Below are 25,152 nucleotides of genomic sequence, written 5' to 3'. Positions count from 1 at the left end.
GAACTAATCAAATAACATGTTATTTGTTACATGCGCCAAATAGAACAGGTGTAGACTTTACCATGAAATGCTTACTTATGAGCCATTTCCCAACAATGCAAAGTTAAAAAGTAAGTACAAGTTGTGTGTTTTGTGTGTGTGAGTATGTGTGTTATGGTGTGACAATGTAGCATGTCTGAGTGTGTGGATAGAGTCCAGTGAGTGTGCATAGAGCCGGTGCTAGAGAGTCAGTGCAAATAGTCAGGGTAGCCACTTGATTAACTGTTCAGCAGTCTTATGGCTTGGGGGTGGAAGCTGTTCAGGAGCCTTTTGGTCCCAGACTTGGCGCTGAGGTATTGCCAAATGTGCAGTAGCAGAGAGAACAGTGTATGACTTGGGTGGCTGGAGTCTTTGACAATTTTTAGGGCCTTTTATTACACCGCCTGGTATAGAGGTCCTGGAGGGCAGGGAGCTTGGCCCCAGTGACGTACAGGGTTGTACGAATTACCCTCTGTAGCGCCTTACAGCCAAACAGTTGCCATACCAAGCGGTGGTGCAGCCAGTCAAGATGCTTTCAATGGTTCAGCTGTGGAACTTTCGAGGATCTGAGGGCTCATGACAAATCCTTTCAGCCTACTCAGGGGAAAGAGGAATTGTTGTTGCATTCAATACTGTGTTGGTGTGTTTGGACCATGATAGGTCCTTAGTGATGTGGACACCGAGGAACTTGAAGCTGTCAACCCGCTCCACTACAGCCCCGTCGATATACAGTTGAATTCGGAAGTTTACACACACCTTAACCAAATACATTTAAACTCAGTTTTTCACAATTTCTGACATTTAATCCTAGTAAAAATTCCCTGTCTTAGGTCAGTTAGGATAACCACTTTATTTTAAGAAAGTTAAATGTCAGAATAATAGTAGAGTGATTTATTTCAGCTTTTATTTATTTCATCATATTCCCAGTGGGTCAGATGTTTACATGCACTTAATTAGCATTTGGTAGCATTGCCTTTTAAATTGTTTAACTTGGGTCAAACGTTTTGGGTAGCCTTCCACAAGCTTCCCACAACAAGTTGGATGAATTTTGGCCCATTCCTTCTGACAGAGCTGGTGGAACGGAATCAGGTTTGTAGGCCTCCTTGCTCGCACACGCTTTTTCAGTTCTGCCCACAAATTTTCTATAGGATTGAGGTCAGGGGTTTGTGATGGCCACTCCAACACATTGACTTTGTTGTCCTTAAGCAATTTTGCCACAACTTTGGAAGTATTCTTGGGGTTATTGTCGATTTAGAAGACCCATTTGGAACCAAGCTTTAACTTCCTGACTGATGTCTTGAGATGTTGCTTCAATATATGCACATAATTTTCCGTCCTCATTATGCCATCTATTTTGTGAAGTGCACCAGTCCCTCCTGCAGCAAAGCACCCCCACAACATGATGCTGCCACACCCGTGCTTCATGGTTGGAATGGTGTTCTTTGGCTTGCAAGCATCCCCCTTTTTCCTCCAAAAATAACAATGTTCATTGTGGCCAAACAGTTCTATTTTTGAGAGGACATTTCTCAAAAAGTACGATCTTTGTCCCCATGTGCAGTTGCAAACTGTATTCTGGCTTTTTTATGGCGGTTTTGGAGCAGTGGCTTCTTCCTTGCTGAGAGGATTTTCAGGTTATGTCGATATAGGACTCGTTTAAACGTGGATATAGATACTTTTGTACCTGTTTCCTCTAGCATCTTCGCAAGGTCCTTTGCTGTTGTTCTGGGAATAATTTGCACTTTTCGCACCAAAGTACGTTAATCTATCTCTAGGAGACAGAATGAGTCTCCTTCCTGAGCGGTATGGCGGCTGCGTGGTCCTATGGTGTTTATACTTGCAAACTATTGTTTGTACAGATGAACGTAGTACCTTCAGGCGTTTGGAAATTGCTCCCAAGGATGAACCAGACTTGTGGAGGTCTACAATTCTTTTCTGAGGTCTTGGCTGATATCTTTTAATTTTACGATGATATCAAGCAAAGAGGCACTGAGTTTGAAGGTTGGCCTTGAAATATCTCCACAGGTACACCTCCAATTGACTCAAATGATGTTAATTAGCCTATCAGAAGCCATGACATAATTTTCTGGAATTTTCCAAGCTGTTTAAATGCACAGTCAACTTATTGTATGTAAACTTCTGACCCACTGGAATTGTAATACAGTGAATTATAAGTGAAATAATCTGTCTGTAAACAATCGATGGAAAAATTACTTGTGTCATGCACAAAGTAGATGTCCTAACCGACTTGCCAAAACTATAGTTTGACAAGAAATTTGTGGAGTTTTAATGACTCCAACTCTAAATGGGGGCATGCTCAACCCTCGCTTTCCTGTAGTCCACGATCAGCTCCTTTGTCTTTCTGACATTGAGGAAGAGGTTATTGTCCCGGCACCACTGCCAGGTCTCTGATCTCCTCCCTATAGGCTGTCTCATCATCGTCCGTGATCATGCATACCCCCATTGTGTCATGGACAAACTTAATGATGGTGTTGGAATCGTGTGTGGCCACACAGTCATGGATGAACAGGGAGTACAGTAGGGGGCTAGAGGACTATGGTGTTGAATGTTGAGCTGTAGTCAATGAAAAGCATTCTCGCGTAGGTGTTCCTTTTGTCCAGGTGGGAAAGGGCAGTGTGGAGTGCATTAGTGATTGTGTCATCTGTGGATCTGTTTGGGAGGTATGCAAATTGGGAGTGGGTCCAGGATGTCTGGGATGATGGTGTTGTGAGCTATGACCAGCCTTTCAAAGCATTTCATGGCTACAGATGTGAGTGCTATGTAGCAATAGTCATTCAGACAGGTTACCTTGGCATTCTTTGGCACAGGGACTATGGTGGTCTGCTTGAAACATGTAGGTATTACAGACTGGGTCAGGGAGAGTGCATGCATGCTCTAAGTACACGCCCTGGTAATCTGTTTTAGAAACATAGGATATTATAGTTCTTCAGATCACGTTGATAGCATAGTCTCCAATGGAGCTTGTCCAGTTAATTCTCCAGTAATTGCACGAGGGTCGAGGCAGTTTATTCACTTTCAGACATAGTCTCATCAGGTATCGCACACGCGGTCCTCTATAACGGCGCCTCTTCCTTTTTCCAGTGTCTGGGATTTGGGCCTGGTCGAGGATGAGCGGTATGTCATTCTCCTCTGACTCATTGAAGTAGAAATCATCATCCAAATTGAGGTTAATGATCGCTGTTCTGATGTCCAGAAGCTCTTTTCGGCCATAGGAAACGATGGCGGAAATATTGTGTAAAAAAAAAACACAAAATAGCACAATTTGTTAGGAGCCCGTAAAATGGCTGCTATTCCCTCCAGCGCCATGACTCAGTTCAGTAGAAATCGAATTGCAGCTGTTTGCCTTGATTGTTTTAAGTCGACTCCAAATACACCTCCGCTGTCTTCAACCAGGATCTCAGCGATCACTGCCTCATTGCCTGTATCCGCTACGGAGCCGCAGTCAAACGACCACCCCTCATCACTGTCAAACGCTCCCCAAAACACTTCTGTGAGCAGGCCTTTCTAAATCGACCTGGCCCGGGTATCCTGGAAGGACATTGACCTCATCCCGTCAGTTGAGGATGCCTGGTCATTCTTTAAAAGTAACTTCCTCACCATTTTAGATAAGCATGCTCCGTTCAAAAAATGCAGCACAAATTTATCCTGTGGCGGGCTGCAATAGCATCGAATAGTCCCCGCGATATGCAACTGTTCAGGGAAGTCAGGAACCAATACACGCAGTCAGTCAGGAAAGCTAAGGCCAGCTTCTTCAGGCAGAAGTTTGCACCCTGTAGCTCCAACTCCAAAAGGTTCTGGGACACTGAAGTCCATGGAGAACAAGAGCACCTCCTCCCAGCTGCCCACTGCACTGAGGCTAGGTAACACGGTCACCACCGATAAATCCATGATTATCGAAAACTTCAACAAGCATTTCTCAACAGCTGGCCATGCCTTCCGCCTGGCTACTCCAACCTCGGCCAACAGCTCCGCCCCCCCCGCAGCTACTCGCCCAAGCCTATCCAGGTTCTCCTTTACCCAAATCCAGATAGCAGATGTTCTGAAAGAGCTGCAAAACCTGGACCCGTACAAATCAGCTGGGCTTGACAATCTGGACCCTCTATTTCTGAAACTATCCTCCGCCATTGTCGCAACCCCTATTACCAGCCTGTTCAACCTCTCTTTCATATCGTCTGAGATCCCCAAGGATTGGAAAGCTGCCGCAGTCATCCCCCTCTTCAAAGGGGGAGACACCCTGGACCCAAACTGTTACAGACCTATATCCATCCTGCCCTGCCTATCTAAGGTCTTCGAAAGCCAAGTCAACAAACAGGTCACTGACCATCTCGAATCCCACCGTACCTTCTCCGCTGTGCAATCTGGTTTCCGAGCCGGCCATGGGTGCACCTCAGCCACGCTCAAGGTACTAAACGATATCATAACCGCCATCGATAAAAGCCAGTACTGTGCAGCCATCTTCATCGACCTTGCCAAGGCTTTCGACTCTGTCAATCACCATATTCTTATCGGCAGACTCAGTAGCCTCGGTTTTTCGGATGACTGCCTTGCCTGGTTCACCAATTACTTTGCAGACAGAGTTCAGTGTGTCAAATCGGAGGGCATGCTGTCCGGTCCTCTGGCAGTCTCTATGGGGGTGCCACAGGGTTCAATCCTCGGGCCGACTCTTTTCTCTGTATATATCAAGGATGTTGCTCTTGCTGCGGGCGATTCCCTGATCCACCTCTACGCAGACGACACCATTCTATATACTTCCGGCCCGTCCTTGGACACTGTGCTATCTAACCTCCAAACGAGCTTCAATGCCATACAACACTCCTTCCGTGGCCTCCAACTGCTCTTAAACGCTAGTAAAACCAAATGCATGCTTTTCAACCGTTCGCTGCCTGCACCCGCATGCCTGACCAGCATCACCACCCTGGATGGTTCCGACCTTGAATATGTGGACATCTATAAGTACCTAGGTGTCTGGCTAGACTGTAAACTCTTCTTCCAGACTCATATCAAACATCTCCAATCGAAAATCAAATCAAGAGTTGGCTTTCTATTCTGCAACAAAGCCTCCTTCACTCACGCCTCCAAACTTACCCTAGTAAAACTGACTATCCTACCGATCCTCGACTTCGGCGATGTCATCTACAAAATTGCTTCCAACACTCTACTCAGCAAACTGGATGCAGTTTATCACAGTGCCATCCGTTTTGTCACTAAAGCACCTTATACCACCCACCAATGCGACTTGTATGCTCTAGTCGGCTGGCCCTCGCTACATATTCGTCGCCAGACCCACTGGCTCCAGGTCATCTACAAGTCCATGCTAGGTAAAGCTCCGCCTTATCTCAGTTCACTGGTCACGATGGCAACACCCATCCATAGCACGCGCTCCAGCAGGTGTATCTCACTGATCATCGCTAAAGCCAACACCTCATTTCGTTCCAGTTCTCTGCTGCCTGTGACTGGAACGAATTGCAAAAAAAAAATCGCTGAAGTTGGAGACTTTTATCTCCCTCACCAACTTCAAACATCTGCTATCTGAGCAGTTAACCGATCGCTGCAGCTGTACATAGTCTATCGGTAAATAGCCCACCCATTTTTACCTACCTCATCCGCATACTGTTTTTATTTATTTACTTTTCTGCTCTTTTGCACACCAATATCTCTACCTGTGCATTACCATCTGATCATTTATCACTCCAGTGTTATTAATCTGCAAAATTTTAATTATTCGCCTCCCACCTCATGCCTTTTGCACACAATGTATATAGACTCCCCTTTTTTTTCTACTGTGTTATTGACTTGTTAATTGTTTACTCCATGTGTAACTCTGTGTTGTCTGTTCACACTGCTATGCTTTATCTTGGCCAGGTCGCAGTTGCAAATGAGAACTTGTTCTCAACTAGCCTACCTGGTTAAATAAAGGGGAAATAAAAAATATATATAAAAAAAATTAGGTGGTGTAGGTGTGTGGTTAAACGTAGATACTAGGCGTGTGTGTGTGTTACCTGGGAGTTAAGGAGGCGGACGGTGGTCTTGGAGCCGACGTCTTTCTCGTACCCCACGGTGGGCGCTGCGTTGAACCGCAGCACTGCATCATGGGAGTCTGTGGTTGGACAATGATAAATAAGTACAGTATTTATATATACATCATTCATTTGGAATCCTTGAAGCTACAGATGCTGTACTAAAGTGGGCTTATAAGCTTTTTTGAATGCATTTCTGAGATGCCCACATATTTCAGTTTTGCATCCGAATCTGTATTTAGATTCAGGTGGAGTGTATGGTTGTATATTGTATTGTGTTTATAATGACCAATATACCACACCCCCTTGGGCCTTATTTCTTAATTAACCCCCTAGAGTCGATTGACGCCCCGTCAAAATGTGTCAGTTCAAGCTAGAGATATCAGGTTTTTTTGCATTACATTTCAGTAGACACTGTTGTCCATACTGATTTACAGTAGTGAGTGCATACATTTTCATACTTTTTTCACACTGTCCCCCATGGGAATCAAACCAACAACCGTGGCATTGCAAGCACCATACTCTACCAACTGAGCCAAATGGGACACTTTGGATGCGTCTCAGTCCACCGCATCCACCAGTGTTGTACTTCCACATCTGTGGTGGACGGTGACAGAGCTAGAGCGGTGTTGGTCAGAACATCACAGAAATCGGTCACAAAAATGATTGTAGTGTCCAAACGGTTTGACCTACAAAACTCGGTTTTGCTCTATAACCCCCACAAGTGTCACTGGACTCACTGACATTAAATATGTGTCAAATACATATACAGTGCCTTCAGAAAGTATTCAGACCCTTGACCTTTCCCACATTTTGTTATGTAACAGCCCTATACTAAAATGGATTAAATTGTTTTTTTCCCCCTCATATCTACACACAATACCCCATAATGACAAAACAGGTTTCCTGAGCTTTCTTTTATCTCCTAGATTTTAGGACAGATACTTCAAAAACCTTGTTTCTTATGATTTCTTATTTTACTGTCTGTTTTCCCATTTATGCATGTATTATTCAATGCGTTTATATTGGTTTTAATAGTAAAGGCCAAAATCTATATTTTATCAAATCATGTATTTATATATTTTTGTTGATACCTAAAATTCCAAATCAAATAGCTAAATGATACATAGTATGACCATCTTAAAACAATTCCATATGTCAGCTTAGCAACCCACCTCCCCCAACGTCTTAGACTCTAAAGAATGAAATATATAATCATATATGACACTTTTATCCAAAGTGACTTCTTCTTAGGTTCCTGCCTTTCCAGGGAGTTTTTCCTAGCCACAGTGCTTCTACATCTGCATTGCTTGCTGTTTTAGGCTTTCTGTATAGCACTTTGTGACATCTGTTGATGTAAAAAGGGCTATATAAATACATTTGATTGATTGACTTACAGACATGCGCGCATATATAATGACTTCCTCAATTACTGACTTGGGTTTTGTTGAAGATTAGAACTAGATCTATTCAGAGGTCAATAAAGTTGTTTCCGGATATTTAATACACAAGTGAATTTGTCCCAATACTTTTCGTCCCCTAAAATGGGTAGGCTATGTTCAAAAACTGTTGTAATTTCTAAATGGTTCACCCGATATGGATGAAAATACCTTCGAATTAAAGCTGATAGCCAAAACCACAAAAAATGTGTCACTCTCCCAATAAAAAGCCTGTTGATGAAATGGATTGTTTGTTTGTAGTTATCTAGCTTGGTTGTAGTCTACAAGCTGCAGTAAGCTAGTACAGTAATGTTACAGTAGCTAGCTACACCTTTACTGAATGACAACAATGTAGCCTGAACACTGTTCTGTCTAGTTAGTTGAGCTTGGAAATTGATAAATGAACATATGGAGAGAACACACATTCATGCAGCTGTGGTGGTGTCACTCTTTTGTCTATCTACCTGCTTTCAAGCCTTTATCCATACTAAAAGGTCTCCCATGAAAGTAATGTTGACTTCAATGGGACAACCAGCTAATTAACGATGCAATGTTGTGTTCTCGCTCTCACTAGATAGAAGTGTGTGGTTCAGTGGCAGATTTCAAAAGAAAATATACAAAGATAGTATCAGCAATCAGACGAGGCACACCTGGTCTCATTCATTTACAGATGATTTCCATATCTGTTATTGCCCACCATTACTGTGGGTGCCGTATAGACAATGGTGGTAAATATTTCATTCAAATTAAATTTTCATTCATAAATGTGGCCAATTAATTTACTATGTGGATATCTTTATACATTATGCATACTTAGTTAATATTCCATTCCATTTGTCCTCGATTCTAGAACGTGAAGCCCCCTGACCCCAGCAGGGAGGACCAAGAAAAAGTGCTGGCTTAAGGCACTGTATGACTTCGTGTTGAGTAAAATTAAGATCACTCAAGTTAATATCTAAATTTAGTGTGACTGACATGAATTGGAGCATTAACTGGCTTCGTCTACACTCGGGTGGAACAACAGATATGCAATACATTTGTCAACAATGGTTGTGCCAATTAATTATATCACAATGGTTGAGAGTGCGTACACACTTGTAATGGAGCCTACATCCGTTGTTAAACTCTACTGATTGACAATGGGGGAGTGATCGGTCCTCGTTTTCCTGTAGTCCACAATCATCTCCTTTGTCTTGATCACATTGGGGAAGCAGGTAGCCTAGTGGTTAGAGCGTTGGACTAGTAACCGAAAGGTTGCAAGATTGAATCCCTGAGCTGACAAGGTAAAAATCTGTCATTTTGCCCCTGAACAAGCCAGTTAACCCACTGTTCCTAGGCTGTCATTGAAAATACAAATTTGTTGGTAACATACTTGCCTAGTTAAATAAACAAAAAAATATGATTCAGGGAGAGGTCTCTCACCACCTCCCTATTGGCAGTCTTGTCGGTGATCACTGTTGCATCATCGGCAAACTTAATGATGGTGTTGGTGTCTGGCCATGCAGTCATGACAACATCTAAATAAAAGGATGTATTGGTGTTTTTCAAGACTTTGTTTATGTGTTATGTGTGCCCACATACTGCAGAACAAGCTTGAGGTGATAGACTAGATATAAAATAGTAAATGTAAATCTTAGACATTCAAATTAGTTTGGCTAATTAAGGCAACAACTAAAGTAGGGTGGTTGGTTGGGGTGGGTGGGTGCAATCCAAAGCTTGCAAGTTGGAATCTTATCACAGACAACTTTAGCCTTTTAGATAATTAGCAACTTTTTTACTACTTACTGTTTTTTGTTTAGTTTGCAACTACTTAGCATGTTAGCTAACCCGTTTAGCTAAGCCTTCCTCTAACCTTAACCTAACTCCTAAACTTAACCCTAACCTTCACCAAGTGAAATCACACAAAGAAACATGTCTGAGCACTTCTATAGTATGACATTAAAATCAAACAGAGATTTGGCAAAAAATTAAAAATAAACTTTCCTTTAAGTATATAGTACTTTCAAAAAAAGATTTAATTTGAATGTCCACAAAATATACTTAAGGATACATTCAAAAAGGTATGTACAAAATAGCAGCAATGAACGGGGTTCACAGGATGACAGAAAGGACAAGGCGATTAGGCCTGGCTCTCAGTCAGCTTTTCAATTCATCCCAAAGGTCTTTCATGGGGTTGAGTTTCGGGCTCTGTGCATGCCAGTAAAGTTCTTCCACACTGATCTCGTCAAACCATTTCTCTATGGACCTCGCTTTGTGCACGGGGGCATTTTCATGCTGAAACAGGAAAGGGCATCACTCCGGCTTGTGTGCAGCTGCTCGGCAATGGAAACCCATTTCATGAAGCTCCCGACAAACAGTTCTCGTGCTGTCGTTGTTTGGAATTCGGAAGTGAGTGTTACACCCAAGGACAGGTGATTTTTTTTTTACACGCTTCAGCACTAAGGGGTCCCGTTCTGTGGCCTACCACTTTGCGATTGAGCCATTATTGCTCCTAGACATTTTCACTTCACATTAACAGCACTTATGGTTGACCGGGCAGCTCTAGCAGGGCAGAAATTTGACGAACTGACTTGTTGGAAAGGTGGAGTCTTATGACGGTGCCACGTTGAAAGTCACTGAGCTCTTCAGTAAGGCCATTCTACTGCCAATGTTTGTATATGGAGCTTGCATAGCTGTGTGGTCGATTTTATACACATGTCAGCAATGGGTGTGGCTGAAATAGCCGAATCTATTCATTTGAAGGGGTGTGCAAATACAATATATATACAAAAGTATCTTCCTTTACGTGCAATCGGTGAATGCATTACCATGTTTATCACTCAATACAACAAGCATGACACAAGTGAAGATTGGTCTAGTACTGTAGGATGGTTATCTTTGAATGCAGCAGGTAAACGTTACTATTATTATTAGTAGCAATTACTTAAAGGTCCATTGCAGCTGTTTTTATCTCAATATCAAATCATTTCTGGGTAACAATTAAATACCTTACTGTGATTGTTTTCAATTAAAATGGTCAAGAAAAACAAATATCTTCTTAGCAAAGAGACTATTCTGAAGTAAGAATTTAGCTAGGACTGTCTGGGAGTGGTCTGGGTGGGGAGGGGAAAACTGAAAACTGGCTGTTATTGGCAGAGAGGTTTGGAACACTCTCTTATTAGTCTAAATAATTTACCGTCTGCTGATGTCTCCAAGGCAGGCCAATACTCCATCCCACAAAAACAGGCTGAAATATCAGGTGGTATTTTTAAACAGCTCTTAAACTAAATGGCATTATCATCATTTTCACAATTTTACAGTATTATTCCAGCCTCAGTGTGGAAATATACGGTGCCTTCGTAAAGTATTCAGACACATGACTTTTTCCACATTTTGTTACATTAGACTTGTTACAAAATTGTAGTAAATAAAACATTTTCCTCAGCAATTTACACACAAAACCCCATAATGGCAAAGCAAAAAAAGGTTATTTAGAAACAAAAAACAGAATTACCTTATTTACATACGTATTCAGACCCTTTGCTATGAGACTCGAAATTGAGCTCAGGTGAATTCTGTTTCCATTGATCATCATTGAGATATTTCTACAACTTGATTAGAGTCCACCTGTGGTAAATTCAATTGATTGGACATGATTTGGAAAGGCACACACTTCAGTTGAAAGCATTCAGTTGTACAATTGACTAGGTATCCCCCTTTCCCTAGTGGCCAGGTGGAAGCCACTCCTCAGCAAAGACACATGACAGCCCGCTTGGAGTTTGCCAAAAGTCACCTAAAGACTCTCAGACCACAAGAAACAAGATTCTCTGGTCTGATGAAAGTCTTTGGCCTAAATGTCAACCGTCATGTCTGGAGGAAACCTACCACCATCCCTACGGGGAAGCATGATGGCAGCATCATGCTGTGGCGGTGTATTTCAGCAGCAGGGACTGGGAGTCTAGTCAGGACCGAGGGAAAGATGAATGGAGCAAAGTGTAGAGAGATCCTTGATGAAAACCTGCTCCAGAGAGCTCAGGACCTCAGACTGGGGCGAAGGTTCACCCTCCAACAGGACAACGACTCTAAGCACACATCCAAGACAATGCAGGAGAGGCTTTGGGACAAGTCTTTGAATGTCCTTGAATGGCCCAGCCAGAGCCCAATCGAACATCTCTGGAGAGACCTGAAAATAGCCGTGCAGCAACGCTCCCCATCCAACCTGACAAAGCTTGAGAGGATCTGCAGAGAAGAATGGGAGAAACTGCACAAATACAGGTTTGCCAAGCTTGTAACGTCATACCCAAGAAGACACGAGGCTGCAATCGCTTCCAGAGGTGCTTCAACAAAGTACTGAATAAAGTGTCTGAATACTTATGTAAATGTCACTATTTCATTTTTTTCTTTTTTTTTTAAAGGTTTGCTTTGTCATTATGGGGGGTTGTGTGTAGATTGAGGAATTAAATATATATATTTTAGAATAACACTGTAAACCAACAAAATGTGGAAAAAGTAAAGGGGTACTTTCCGAAGGCACGGTATATAAAACATAGGGAAATCACGTTTTTGACTGCACTGGGCTTTTAAAGGTATTACGTTTATATACTAATTCTGGGGTCAATTTGACTAATGGTTTATGTTAAGGTTTGTGAAGTATTTTCGGCATTATTGTATTGGCAACAATGTAACCTTTATTTAACTACGCAAGTCAGTTTAAGAACAAATTATTATTTACAATGACGGCCTACCCCCGCCCTATGGGACTCCCAATCAAAGTCCGAAAAAATGGCGCCAGAAGAAATGGCAGCAGTTGTGCTATTGTGTTTTTTTGCATGTTATTTGTAACTTATTTTGTACATAATGTTTCTGCAACCATATTTTACGGCAAAAAACAGGAAGCACAGGAGTATATTGTGATAAATTGCAGGCCACACTACATGCCTAGAGAGGTATCAGCTATACTTTTCATGGCTGTTTATTTACCACCACAGACAGATGCTGGCACTAAGAACGCACTCAGTCAGCTGTATAAGGAAATAAGCAAACATGGAACCACTCACCCAGAGGCGGCACTCCTAGTGGCCGGAGACTTTAATGCAGGGAAACTTAAATCAGTTCTACCAAATGACACTACATGTTATAGCTGGGACCCTTAGGATGACAAATCAGAGGACAATTTTCAAAAAGTAAGTGAATATTTAATCGTTATATGTGAATGTATGAAACCTGTGCCAGTGGAAAAATATTTTGATGTGGAGTGCCGTCCTCAACCAATCGCATGGCATGTTTTTGCTGTAATAGTTACTGTAAATCGCAAAGTGCAGTTAGATTAACAATAATTTAAGTTTTCAGCTTAGTGTTTTCATGAGCGTGGATGAGAGCGCGTAATTCGTTGTTTATCTCCGGTAAAGACGAACGATTCTCCTTCTTATCTGATTCTCCGCACCAGTATTAGGCTGTTTAGGTTTTCGTTACGTTTATTGTTTTGTAGGTTTTGTATTTAGATTCGTGTTACGTTTGTTCATTAAACATGGATCTCAATCTACACTCTGCATTTTGGTCCGACTCTCCTTCACACCTAGAAAACCGTTACAGTAGGAGAAATCGCTCCGTTTTGTTCATCACGTTTGGCTAAGAAAAAAACCTGTATCCGGGAGCGTAATTATAGCCTCAAGCTCATTACCATAACGCAACGTTAACTATTCATGAAAATCGCAAATGAAATGAAATAAATATATTGGCTCACAAGCTTAGCCTTTTGTTAACCTCTCAGATTTTCAAATAATGCTTATCAACCATAGCTACACAAGCATTTGTGTAAAAGTATTGATAGCTAGCATAGCATTAAGCCTAGCATTCAGCAGGCAACATTTTCACAAAAACAAAAAGCATTAAAATAAAATAATTTACCTTTGAAGAACTTCGGATGTTTTCAATGAGGAGACTCTCAGTTAGATAGCAAATGTTCAGTTTTTCCAAAAATATTATTTGTGTAGGAGAAATCGCTCCGTTTTGTTCATCACGTTTGGCTAAGAAAACCCCCCGAAAATTCAGTCATCACAACGCAAACTTTTTCCAAATTAACTCCTTAATATCGACAGAAACATGGCAAACGTTGTTTAGAATCAATCCTAAAGGTGTTTTTCACACATCTATTCGATGATAAGTCACTCGTGGCAGTTTGGTTTCTCCGCTGTTCAAAATGGAAAGATGCACGCACCTGGAGATTACGCAATAGTTTCGACGGAGGACACCGAGCCGACACCTGGTAAATGTAGTCTCTTATGGTCAATTTTCCAATGATATGCCTACAAATACGTCACAATGCTGCAAACACCTTGGGGAAACGACAGAAAGTGTAGGCTCATTCCTTGCGCATTCACAGCCATATAAGGAGACATTGGAACACAGCGCCTCAAATCTGGCTCACTTCCTGTATGAAATTTCATCTTGGTTTCGCCTGTAGCATTAGTTCTGTGGCACTCACAGACAATATCTTTGCAGTTTTGGAAACGTCAGAGTGTTTTCTTTACAAAGCTGTCAATTATATGCATAGTCGAGCATCTTTTCGTGACAAAATATCTTGTTTAAAACGGGAACGTTTTTCATCCAAAAATGAAATACTGCCCCCAGAGGTTCAAGAGGTTAAGGACACTTACCACGCTGCAAATTGGTCCTCCGATCCTTCTCGATACTCCTCCTCAGAAGAGGAGGAAGAGGTTCGATACAGAAACACCCACCACCAAAGGACCAAGCAGCGTGGTAACGGGCAGCAGCAGCAGCGGACGGAATTGCAGGTCTCCTGGACATGGGAGATTCTGGACGGCATGGGACATTGGGCACAAGCTGGAGAGTATCGCCGCCCCAAGGCTGAGCTGAAGGCTGCTATGAGGAGGCAGCACGGCAGCTCGGCTGGAAGCCCGAGAGGCAGCCCCAAAAATGTATTGGAGGGGGCACACGGGGAGTGTGGCGCAGTCAGGTAGGAGACCTGCGGCAACTTTCCGTGCTTACCGGAGAGCGAGAGGGACCGGGCGGGCACCGTGTTATGCTGTGAGGCGCACGGTGTCCCCGGTGCGTGTGCATAGCCCGGTGCGGTACATTGCAGCGCCTCGTATCGGTGTACATGGCACCAGCCTTACGCATGGTGTCCCCGGTTCGCCGCACTGGCTTGGCTACGGGGAGTATTCAACCAGGTAAGGTTGGGCAGGCTCGGTGCTCAAGAGCTCCAGTGCGCCTTCACGGTCCGGTCTATCCGGTGCCACCTCTATGTACCAGCCCTCCGGTGGCAGCCCCCCGCACCAGGCTGTCTCCTCCCTACAGGTGCTCCCACCTGTCCAGCACTGCCAGAGCCTTCCTCCTCTCCAGCGCTGCTGGAGTCGTCCTTCACTCCGGCGCTGCCGGAATCTCCTGTCCGTCCGGCGCTGCCAGAATCTCCCGTCCATTCGGGACCCGTGGCGAGGGTCCCCAGTCAGAGGTCGGCGGTGAGGGTCACCGCTCTTAAGAGGCCACGGAGGCGAATAGAAAGGCGTAGAATGACTATGGTGGAGTGGGGTCCATGTCCCGCGCCAGAGCCGCCACCGCGGACAGACACCCACCCAGACCCTCCCCTATAGGTTTAGGTTTTGCGGCCGGAGTCCGCACCTTTGGGGGGGGGGGGGGGGGGGGGGGTACTGTCACGTTCTGACCTTATTTCTGTTATTATAGCTTTGTTTTAGTATGGTCAGGGCGTGAGTTGGGTGTGTTGTCTATGTTCGTTTTTCTATATTTTGGGATTTCTGTGTTCGGCCTAGTATGGTTCTCAGAGGCAGCTGTCAATCGTTGTCCCTGATTAAGAGTCATACTTAGGTAGCCTGATTTCACTTTTGAGTTGTGGGTGTTTGTCTTCCGTGTTAGTGTTCGTACCACACGTGACTGTGTCGTTCATTTCACGTTTATCGTTTTGTATTTCGTAGTGTTCAGTATTAAAATAAACATTATGGACACTTACCACGCTGCAAATTGGTCCTCCGATCCTTCTCACTACTCCTCCTCAGAAGAGGAGGAAGAGGTTGGTTACAATTATGGCAAGAACAGCTCAAATAAGCAAAGAGAAACGACAGTCCATCATTACATTAGGACATGAAGGTTATTCAATCCGGAAAATTTAAAGAACTTTGAAAGTTTCTTCAAGTGCAATTGCAAAAACCATCAAGCGCTATGATAAAACTGGCTCTCATGAGGACCATCACAGGAAAGGAAGACCCAGAGTTACCTCTGCTGCAGAGGATAAGTTCATTAGAGTTAACTGCACCTCAGATTGCAGCCCAAATAAATGCTTAACAGAGTTCAAGTAACAGACACATCTCAACATCAACTGTTATGGTGGAAAAATTACTTGGCCACGTGGCCAAAGACAAAGAGCTTCTGAGAGTGACCACAGTTTTTGGTCCAACCTGTTCTATTTGTTTCTTTCAGAAAAAGCTGTGTGGAGAAAAGAGAAGAGGCTAGTATGAGCACCAGTGACAGCAGAAAGGAGTAACAAAACTGGCGGTTTCACTTGTTTGTACACTATGTTCCCATCATGATCTCACACAGCTGGTAAACTGCCAAGTAGACTAAGATTATACAAGCTGAGACCCAACTCTTGTTTGTTGGGCCCCTACATTTGCATATTTTGATTGATTTTCAGCTCCAGATTTGCAAATCGTATAATAAAAAGTTGCTGTTTTGAAGAAACTGCAGTCTCTCTTCCTTTCTGATTAGAATTTCCACTACAACTCCTGGCGACAAGGATGAGATTGCTAGCTCTGCTTGCTGATCATTCCAGGGGACACCCAAGGTTAACTGTGCACAGTGGCTACATTAGGCGTGTCTCAGGGAGCCCACACTCCACTTAAAGGAGCAGAAGGGACCCTTCTCGCACCCGGCAGGGAGTGTCAGTGGACGGATACACCATCCCGAACAGGCAAAATAAATGAAGGGTGATTTTCTTTCAAACATCATAGAAAATCCTGTTCTGGGAAACGTTCTGCACATTAGGTCTTTGTTGAAGCAAAGACAACTCTGTTTTATAACAGAGGTATTCCCGGGTACTAAATTAATATTAATTGATATGCCATGGTTTGCAATCGTCAGATGTAAAAGCATGAGCTACATGATTCCAGGACAGGGTCCCTGAGATAGAAGTAAGAAAATATTATTTTAGAAGGCCGCAGTTTGACCCATGGAGCCGTTGGAGAATTGGATATACTTGGGAAATAATTGGTAATTGGTTACGTGCATAAAACACACAACATTTTGTACAGGGGGAAATACTGTATGGGTACAGAATTCTAAATTAAAAATATTTTTGATGGCAAAGAAACACTCCCTTTTGAGTTAACCCATAATTAATTTTAAGAAAGGGAAAAACTTTCCTAACTAAATACTGTTTTGTTTTGTGTGTTTGTTTTAGTTTCTCTCTAAGTGTGTGTGTGTGTAAATGGATTTTCTCAATGGGAGCCAAGAGCACCAGGGGGGAACCGACTGCCCAACCCACTGACCGGACAGGTGAAGGTAATGGTGGAGAAGTGGCACAGGGACATTCTGGAACAGGTTCTGCTCTGGCACAAGGTAGCAGATTTTCCCTTAAAAGGCACATTAAGTGAAGTTTTATTAGCAGAATGTAGAAATAAGTTACAGGACTTTGAAGAACCAGGAAAGGCAAGGGAAGTATAATAGACTGGGATGATTTTAGGAAGTGGGAAAGAGAATCAGAGAGAAGGGCAGAAAATAAAATTAAAGGAATAATAGTGAATGATAAGAAAAGAAGGAGAAACAATTGTCACGCCCTGACTAGTTGGGTTTCTAGGTATTATATTTCTATGTTGGTGTGTATGTATGGTTCCCACTTGGAGGCAGCTGATAATCGTTACCTCTAATTGGGGATCATACTTAGTGTGTCAATTTTTTTGTTGTTTTGTTTTCGAAGTTACACTATCATTAATATGTGGAACTCTACTCTGACAACAATGACTTTTCACCTCCCTATTATACCCCTGTATTCAATACACCAGCAACCCCCCCCCCCCGCCTATAATGACTACAGTTTCACTGGAGGACTACAGGCATCGATTGGAGAACTGTTTCCACAAATAATATGGCATCAGACCAGCAACCGATAACTACAAGAGCGTCTTGAAGGCTGTCCTGATAAATGGACTTTTGCCTCATGTTAAAGATAACCTGCATTGGCTGGGAAACTACTACCCTACAAACAGTCATTGAACACTGTAAACACGCTGAGAGGCAGCAACTGTCTCGAGAAGAAAAGATGAAACCAGAGAATGAAAAGGGATGGTGTGAAACTACAAGCTGCCCAGCTAGCATTCTCAAGGACCGGGCCAGCAGTGGCAGGCTCAGGGAGGACCTCAAAACGACGAACAGAAAGGAAAAGGAAGAAGTAGAGGGAGACAGTGCGGACGGACCGGCTGGACAACAGCAACCACAGCGTAGGAACTGTGCCTGCTCTAATTGTGGAAAGAATGGATATTTTGCTGTTGGATCGGGCCGGGGTCGGGCTGGAGAACAGGACCGACAACAAAAACGACCATCTACAACCCACACACAGACTGACGCGAGGTTGAGACAGTTGACACTCTTGGACAGTGTTTAAAGATTTTTCAAGCTCCCGTGAGGAGGCAATGGTTTGTCTCTTCGTCAATGCTGAGTCAATCAATTCTCTAGTAGATACTGGCACTGCAATGTCTGTCATAAATTCTAAAACTATGTCCAATCCTCCCGTGTCAAATTAACTATTCAGCACTGTGGGGGCCTTGGGAGTAATTATGAAAGAGTTACTCACAATGCCCCTGCCAGTTAAAATTGATATGTGCAGGACACATCAATGTATTGCCTCTGCATGTTGCCCTGCAAATTTGGCAGGAAGAGATCTTCTCTGTAAATTGGGAATTCATATTATTTTATCCAAATGTGTGATTGTTAATATGCATGGGACATACAGGACATTAGCTGTTGGGGAAAAAAAGGCAGTTTCATGCCAGACAGACCTACATTGCACCACCCATTTCTCACCATTGAAGAGAGATTTACACCTTGAGAGATTTCTGAAAAAAATTGTCTGAAAGAAAGCTTACAATGCAGTGATACTCACAACCTTAAGATTATAGTGGGCCTCAGTTTTGTTTTGTGCTCTTAGTATTAAGATGTCTAAAGAACAGGCTGTATTTTATATTTTTAGGATGCTTGTGTTTGGTTTACATGATATTACACCAAATGGTAGGAAATTGTGTCGAGAGTGTGTGGCTGGAAATCTTTGAACCCCATATGTTGACACTCACAGGAATGACAGGCTATTGTAGAGCCTGGCTGCCTGACTATGCTGAAGTTGTACAGCCACCCTCTGACCACAAGATGGCGATAAATGACAAGATACAGTGGACTCCAGGGGGACTCCAGAAGAACCATTTGTGGCTTATGCTGTAACTGCGGCTGTCAGCCCAAGCTGCAGAATTGTTTGCTCTCACTAGAGCATGCATTTTGACATTGAAATTGAATTTAAGTGTACAAAATGTTATTTAAAAAAGGCCTGGTATGAGTTAACTGATTGATCTAAGAGTTGACTGCTGTTAAGAAATGTAGATACCGTTAAATAACTAATTAATGGGGGACTCCTCCCTATTTGTTTAATGTGTGGACGCATATTGATTGTCTTACCCGGGCTGGCAAAACACTGGATCAATGCTGCTCTAACTTCCGCGATGCATACAAGGCCCTCCCCCGCCTTCCTTTCAGCAAATCTGACGACTCCATTTCTCTTCTCCTGTCCTATAGGCAGAAACTCAACCAGGATGTACCCGTTAAAAGGACTATTCAACGCTGGTCTGACCAATCGGAATCCACGTTTTGAGATTGTTTTGATCACGCGGACTGGGTAGCCTCAGATAATTATATAGATTTATACGCTAATTCGGTGAGTGCGTTTATACAGAAGTGCATAGGCGATGTTGAGACAAAACCTACCCTAACCAGAAACCTTGGATAGATGGCAGCATTCGTGCAAAACTGAAAAGCGCGAACCACCGCATTTAACCATGGAAAGGTGACTGGGAAAATGGCCGAATACAAATAGTGTAGTTATTCCCTCCGCAATGCAATCAAACAAGCGAAATGTCAGTATATGGACAAAGTGGAGTCGCAATTCAACGCCTCAGGCACAGAGACTTATGTGGCAGGGCCTACAGACAATCACAGACTACAAAAAGAAAAACAGCCACGTCACAGACACCGTCTTGCTTCCAGACAAAATAAACACCTTTGCCCGCTTTGAGGATAATACAGGTAGGTGAGGGCACTCGGAGTGGGGTGTCAGAAAAACAACCTCTCACTCAACGTCAACAAAACAAATGCTCGTGGATTTCAGGAAACAGCAGAGGGAGTACCCCCCCTATCCACATTGACGGGACAGTAGTGGAGAAGGTGGAAAGTTAAGTTCTTCTGTGTACATATCACGGACAAATTGAAATGGTCCACCCACACAGATAGTGTGGTGAAGGCGCAACAGTGCCTCTTCAACCTCAGGAGACTGAAGTAATTTGGTAATTTGGCACAATTGAGAGCATCCTGTCGGGCTGTATCACTGCCTGGTTTGACAACTGCACCCCCCACAAACGCAGGGCTCTCCAGAGGGTTGTGTGGTCTGCACAACGCATCACCGGGGGCAAACTACCTGCCCTCCAGGACACCTACAGCACTCGATGTCACAGGAAGGCCAGTAAGATCATCAAGGACAACAACCACCCGAGCCACTGCCTGTTCACCCCGCTATCATACAGAAGGCGAGGTCAGTACAGGTGCATCAAAGTTGGGACCGAGAGACTGAAAAATAGCTTATGTCTCATGGCCATCAGACTGTTAAACAGCCATCACTAACACAGAGAGGCTGCTGCCTCATTGGCCACTAACAAATGGATTACTAGTAACTTTAATAATGATGTTTACGTATCTTGCATTACACATCCCAAATGTATTTTTTTATTTAACCTTTATATAACTAAGCAAGTCAGTTAAGAACAAATTCTTATTTACAATGACGGCCAAGGAAGAGTGGGTTAACTACCTTTGTTCAGGGTCAGAACGACAGATTTTTACCTGGTTAGCTCAGGGTTTACATCTAGCAACCTTTCGGTTACTGGCCCAACGCTCTAACCACTAGGCTACCTGCCGCCCCATATATACTGTATTTTATACCATCTATTGCATCTTGCCTATGCCACTCGTTCATTGCTCATCCATAAATGTATATGTATATATTCTTATTCTATCCCTTTACTTAGATTTGTGTGTATTAGGCAGTTGTGAAATTGTTAGATTACTTGTTAGATATTGCTGCACTGTCGGACCTAGAAGCACAAGCATTTCGTTACACACGGTTAGCATATGTTATTGCGAGTGTATATGACCAATACAATTTGATTTGACGCAAGCAATAACCGAATGATTGAATGAACAAATTGCATAATGATGAACTGTTTAAGTACACAGCTGGAATGGTAAGTTACTATGCTCTGTGCTGCACTTAACAATGCTTTGAAGTCTATTTTCCCCGGAGTTGAAGCAGCTTTGCCTGAACCAAAGGGAGGACAGCTACACAAATCTTCAACCAGGAGATTGGTTGGTCATCAAGGACCTCCGCAGAAAGACTTGGCACCAACATCGCTGGACTGGTCCATTCCAGGTGCTCTTGACGACCCAGGCAGGTTGCAGAGAGGTCTACATGGGTTCACTTCAGCCATTGCAGCTGTTGTATGGGCCCTGGGAGAAGTGGCCACAATGCAACTAAAGTATACATCACCAGCATAGTCCCACGGCGGGACTTAGAGCAGCTGTTATTTATCTCTGAAGACCATCCAGTTTGATTTCAATTTGCCATATATTTTTAACTGTGCTGTTACAAAAGTTCTGAACCTATATACATTTTACAGATACAGTATATTTTACATTGGCTATCGTGTTGTTTTTAGTCCCACCCTTCAGTTCCACTCAACTCCTCCCATCTATCTCAACACAATCCATTTTGATGACTATTTTCCATATTTTTCACCTGTGCTGTTTCACAAAATTGCTGAACCTTTCTATTCTTATAGTTTCTACAGATTGTACATAAAAACATATTTGCTAAAAGTATTATTATACTGTATTATTGATTGAATATGACTTTCCAAATCACCCAGCAGTGCTATTTGCAGAGTTAGCTCCAGGTAAATGTTGCAATTCTTCAGCCATTCCTGGACTTGTGACCAAAACCAAGCTAAATACAGTGTTTCCTTATTTTTTTAAAAAGTTGCATCATACTGCAGCACACCTTGCGGGCTGCTACAGCATTCTAAGGCACGTTATTGAATTGTCAGCCATTTTTTCTGTTAATGCAAGCTAGTGCTAGTTTGACCACCAGAGGGCATCTTTGAGAATAATTTGATAGTCTTCCATATTGGCATTACCAGATAATTAAAAAATGTTTTTGTAATAACATAGGATTAATTTGGCTTAATTCATTTGATAAATATTATGGTGTTTCTATTCCAAGAAAAAGCAAGGCACACCACCAAGCAAGTGGCATCTTGAAGACCAAGGACCTCTCCAAACAGGTCATGGACAAAGCTTGTGGAGAAGTACAGATCAGGGTTGGGTTATAAAAAAAAATCTGAAACTTTGAACATCCATTAAATCCATTATTAAAAAAAGGGAAAGAATATGGCACACAACAAACCTGCCAAGAGAGGGCCACCCACCAAAACTCACAAACCAGGCAAGGAGGGCATTAATCAGAGAGGCAACAAAGATAACCCTGAAGGAGCTGCAAAGCTCCACAGCGGAGATTGGAGTATCTTGCCATAGGACCACTTTATGCCGTACACTCCACATAGCTACTCTTTATGGAAGAGTGGCCAGAAAAAAAAGCCTTCACCTTCGAGCAGGACAATGACCCTAAGCATACTGCTAAAGCAATACTCGAGTGGTTTAAGGGGAAACATTTAAATGGCTTGGAATGGCCTAGTCAAAGCCCAGACCTCAATCCAATTGAGAATCTGTGGTATGACTTAAAGATTGCTTTACACTAGCGGAACCCATCCAACTTGAAGGAGTTGTAGCAGTTTTGCCTTGAAGAATGGGAAAAAATCCCAGTGGCTAGATGTGCCAAGCTTATAGAGACATACCCCATGAGACTTGCAGCTGTAATTGCTGAAAAAGGTGGCTCTACAAAGTATTGACTTTGGGGGGATGAATAGTTATGCACTCTCAATTTCTGTTTGTCTTATTTCTTGTTTGTTTCACAATAATAAATATTTTGCTTCTTCAAAGTGGTAGGCATGTTGTGTAAATCAAATTAAACAAACCCCCCAAAAATCTATTTTAATTCCAGGGTTGTAAGGCAACAATATAGGAAAAATGCCAAGGGGGGGTAAATATTTTCGCAAGCCACTAAGTCAGAGAGGTGTTTCTGGGACCACATTGTTTATTTCAAGGTAAGATTATAGCAATATTTTGTTTACCTTTATGCCTATTTACATGTATATTTCTATTATTGTAACTAATGTTGGCTGTTAGGCTAACTGTCTTTATTTCTTCTCCAAATGCAGACAATGACCCAGAACACACTGCCACCCGGGTTTGCATTGCAAATGGGGGCATAAACTGGGTCAAGACGCCAGCAGAGTAAGTAGACATTTATGTAGTAAAATAAAGGTTAAATAAAATACATAAATAAAAGACCTACAACACCTTCGGTAGGCCTACAGTATATCTAAAAATATTTAATATCTACTTGTAGGCCTCCTGATTTAAACCCGATCTAACTTGTTTGGCATCAACGGAAAACATTAATCCGTAGCTCTGACAAGCAAAGATGAACTGGTCAAGGCCATCAAGATGTTTTGGCTAGAGAAATTGATGAAACAATGCAACAAATACATTGATCATCTCAGCAAGGTTTTACCTGTGGTCGTGGAGCTGGGTGGAAGTGCGACTAAAATGGAGTTTAAATAAACATCCGCATTTTAATGTATTCTCGTTATTTTATTAGCAAAAGCATAAAGATGTTGGTGAAGAAATACTGTACTGTTGTTTTTAGTTAGAAATGTAACACTTTAGAGTACTTAAGCATCGAATATATTGGAAGTTGCGGGATTTTCACTCCAGTAGCTGGGCTATAAAAAGTCTATTGTCCTGCTAATAGGAAAAATTAGCATGATGGGCTACACCTGCTACAGTACACTTGTGAAAAACAAGTGTTTGAAAACCTTTTTCAAAAAGCCTCCAGTTGTCCATCACTACCCTAAATACAAACACAGCATCTTGTTTACATTCTTTATTGTACCCACAATGTCACAAATACTTTGTATCTACCTTTCCAATTACTTTTAGAGTTTGGGATTTGCAAATGTGAGCTTTTCATTATTAGTTGCATTGTTTTAGGTCGAACGTGTAGACTTTTTCTTTAAATGATTGTCTTATGTAGGATGCTACATTTTTGACCAGTTGCAATTGTAAGTAGGCCTAATAAAAAAATCCTACTTCTATTAGGCTGTCAAGCCTCATAGCCGACCTCAGCCAGTTAAGCTATTTTATATGGGCCTAGGCTCTGAAGAAAGACTAATTCATTAATTAAGCCCTCTTGTTGTTTGTAAAGTCAAATTAAAATGAAGATTGTTGAAATGAATTGCTCCTCTGGTGTAGGTTCTCTCCATCTGTTGGTGTGCAACACTTGCATAACAAGTTAGCTGTATTTTCAGCACCAGCCACTGTTCACCTCCTATTGATTGTGCTGCGTTTCCCGCTAGTTTTTTTTTTTTAAACATTTTTCCTATATTTAACTAGGCAATAACAAATTCTTATTTACATCACGGCCTACCCCAGTCAAACCCGGATGACGCTGGGCCAATTGTGCGTCGCCATATGGCACACCCAATCACGGTCGGATGTGATACAGTTCTGTATTCGAACCAGGGACTGTAGGCCGCTGCGCCACTCGGGAGCCATGACCAATATATATATATACAAATTTTTTTTTCAGAACATTAACCCTGTGTAGGTAGATGTGGAAAGGTAGAAAAAAGTATTTGTTTGCGAGCTGTGGAGGAGGGGTTTCACATCTAGCTCGGCTATTAGACAATTATTTAGTAAAGGTTGAATAGTCTTTTGTTCAGCTAATAGCCCATCCTGCTACGCTAGTGAAAAACTAATAATAATACTTTTTCCCCTTTCCACATGTTAAAGATTCCAAATTATAACGTTTTTTTTTTGCCACAATCGGCCCCAACCCCAATTAATACATTTGGGTACAGTCTATTGCGTGCTGGACATTAGGCTAGAATATTGATGGTTCGAAACCTGCTCCCTGCTTGTTTCATTACATTATTATGCCGGTCACAGGGCAAATAGCCTGGATTGTTACTCCCATCTCGTTCCTCGCACTCTTCTACGCGTCAAATAGTAATATGCTTTAAACCGCTCTGGTGACAAACACATTTTGCTGCCCTGTTTTCAATCGTCCACATGGCTGGGAGAACCTCCTCAGATGTATTCAGATGAAGGGAGTTAGATATGCATAGGAAGTGTAGTGTACTGTTTTTTTTCTGTATATATGAATTACAAATCAGGCTTTCCTTAAATCATGTTTCTAGTCTATTGCATAGTTTCAATATGTA

The 25,152-nt window shown here is 42.5% G+C and overlaps 1 protein-coding gene across 3 annotated transcripts in view; it reads right to left on the bottom strand.

The window, feature by feature from the left end:
- Window positions 1-25,152, bottom strand: part of st6gal1 (ST6 beta-galactosamide alpha-2,6-sialyltranferase 1) — a 144,013-nt gene that overhangs the window by 64,058 nt on the left and 54,803 nt on the right. For all 3 annotated transcript variants that reach the window (XM_020509203.2, XM_020509202.2, XM_020509201.2), the window contains exon 6: window positions 6,036-6,133. In XM_020509203.2, coding sequence (XP_020364792.1) covers window positions 6,036-6,133 — 98 coding nt within the window. The remainder of the gene's footprint in view (window positions 1-6,035; window positions 6,134-25,152) is intronic.

The sequence above is a fragment of the Oncorhynchus kisutch genome, linkage group LG19, assembly GCF_002021735.2.
Source record: "Oncorhynchus kisutch isolate 150728-3 linkage group LG19, Okis_V2, whole genome shotgun sequence".
NCBI lineage: Eukaryota > Metazoa > Chordata > Actinopteri > Salmoniformes > Salmonidae > Oncorhynchus > Oncorhynchus kisutch.
Note: the sequence above shows the minus strand (reverse complement) of the source record. Positions and strands in the feature narration are given on the sequence as shown.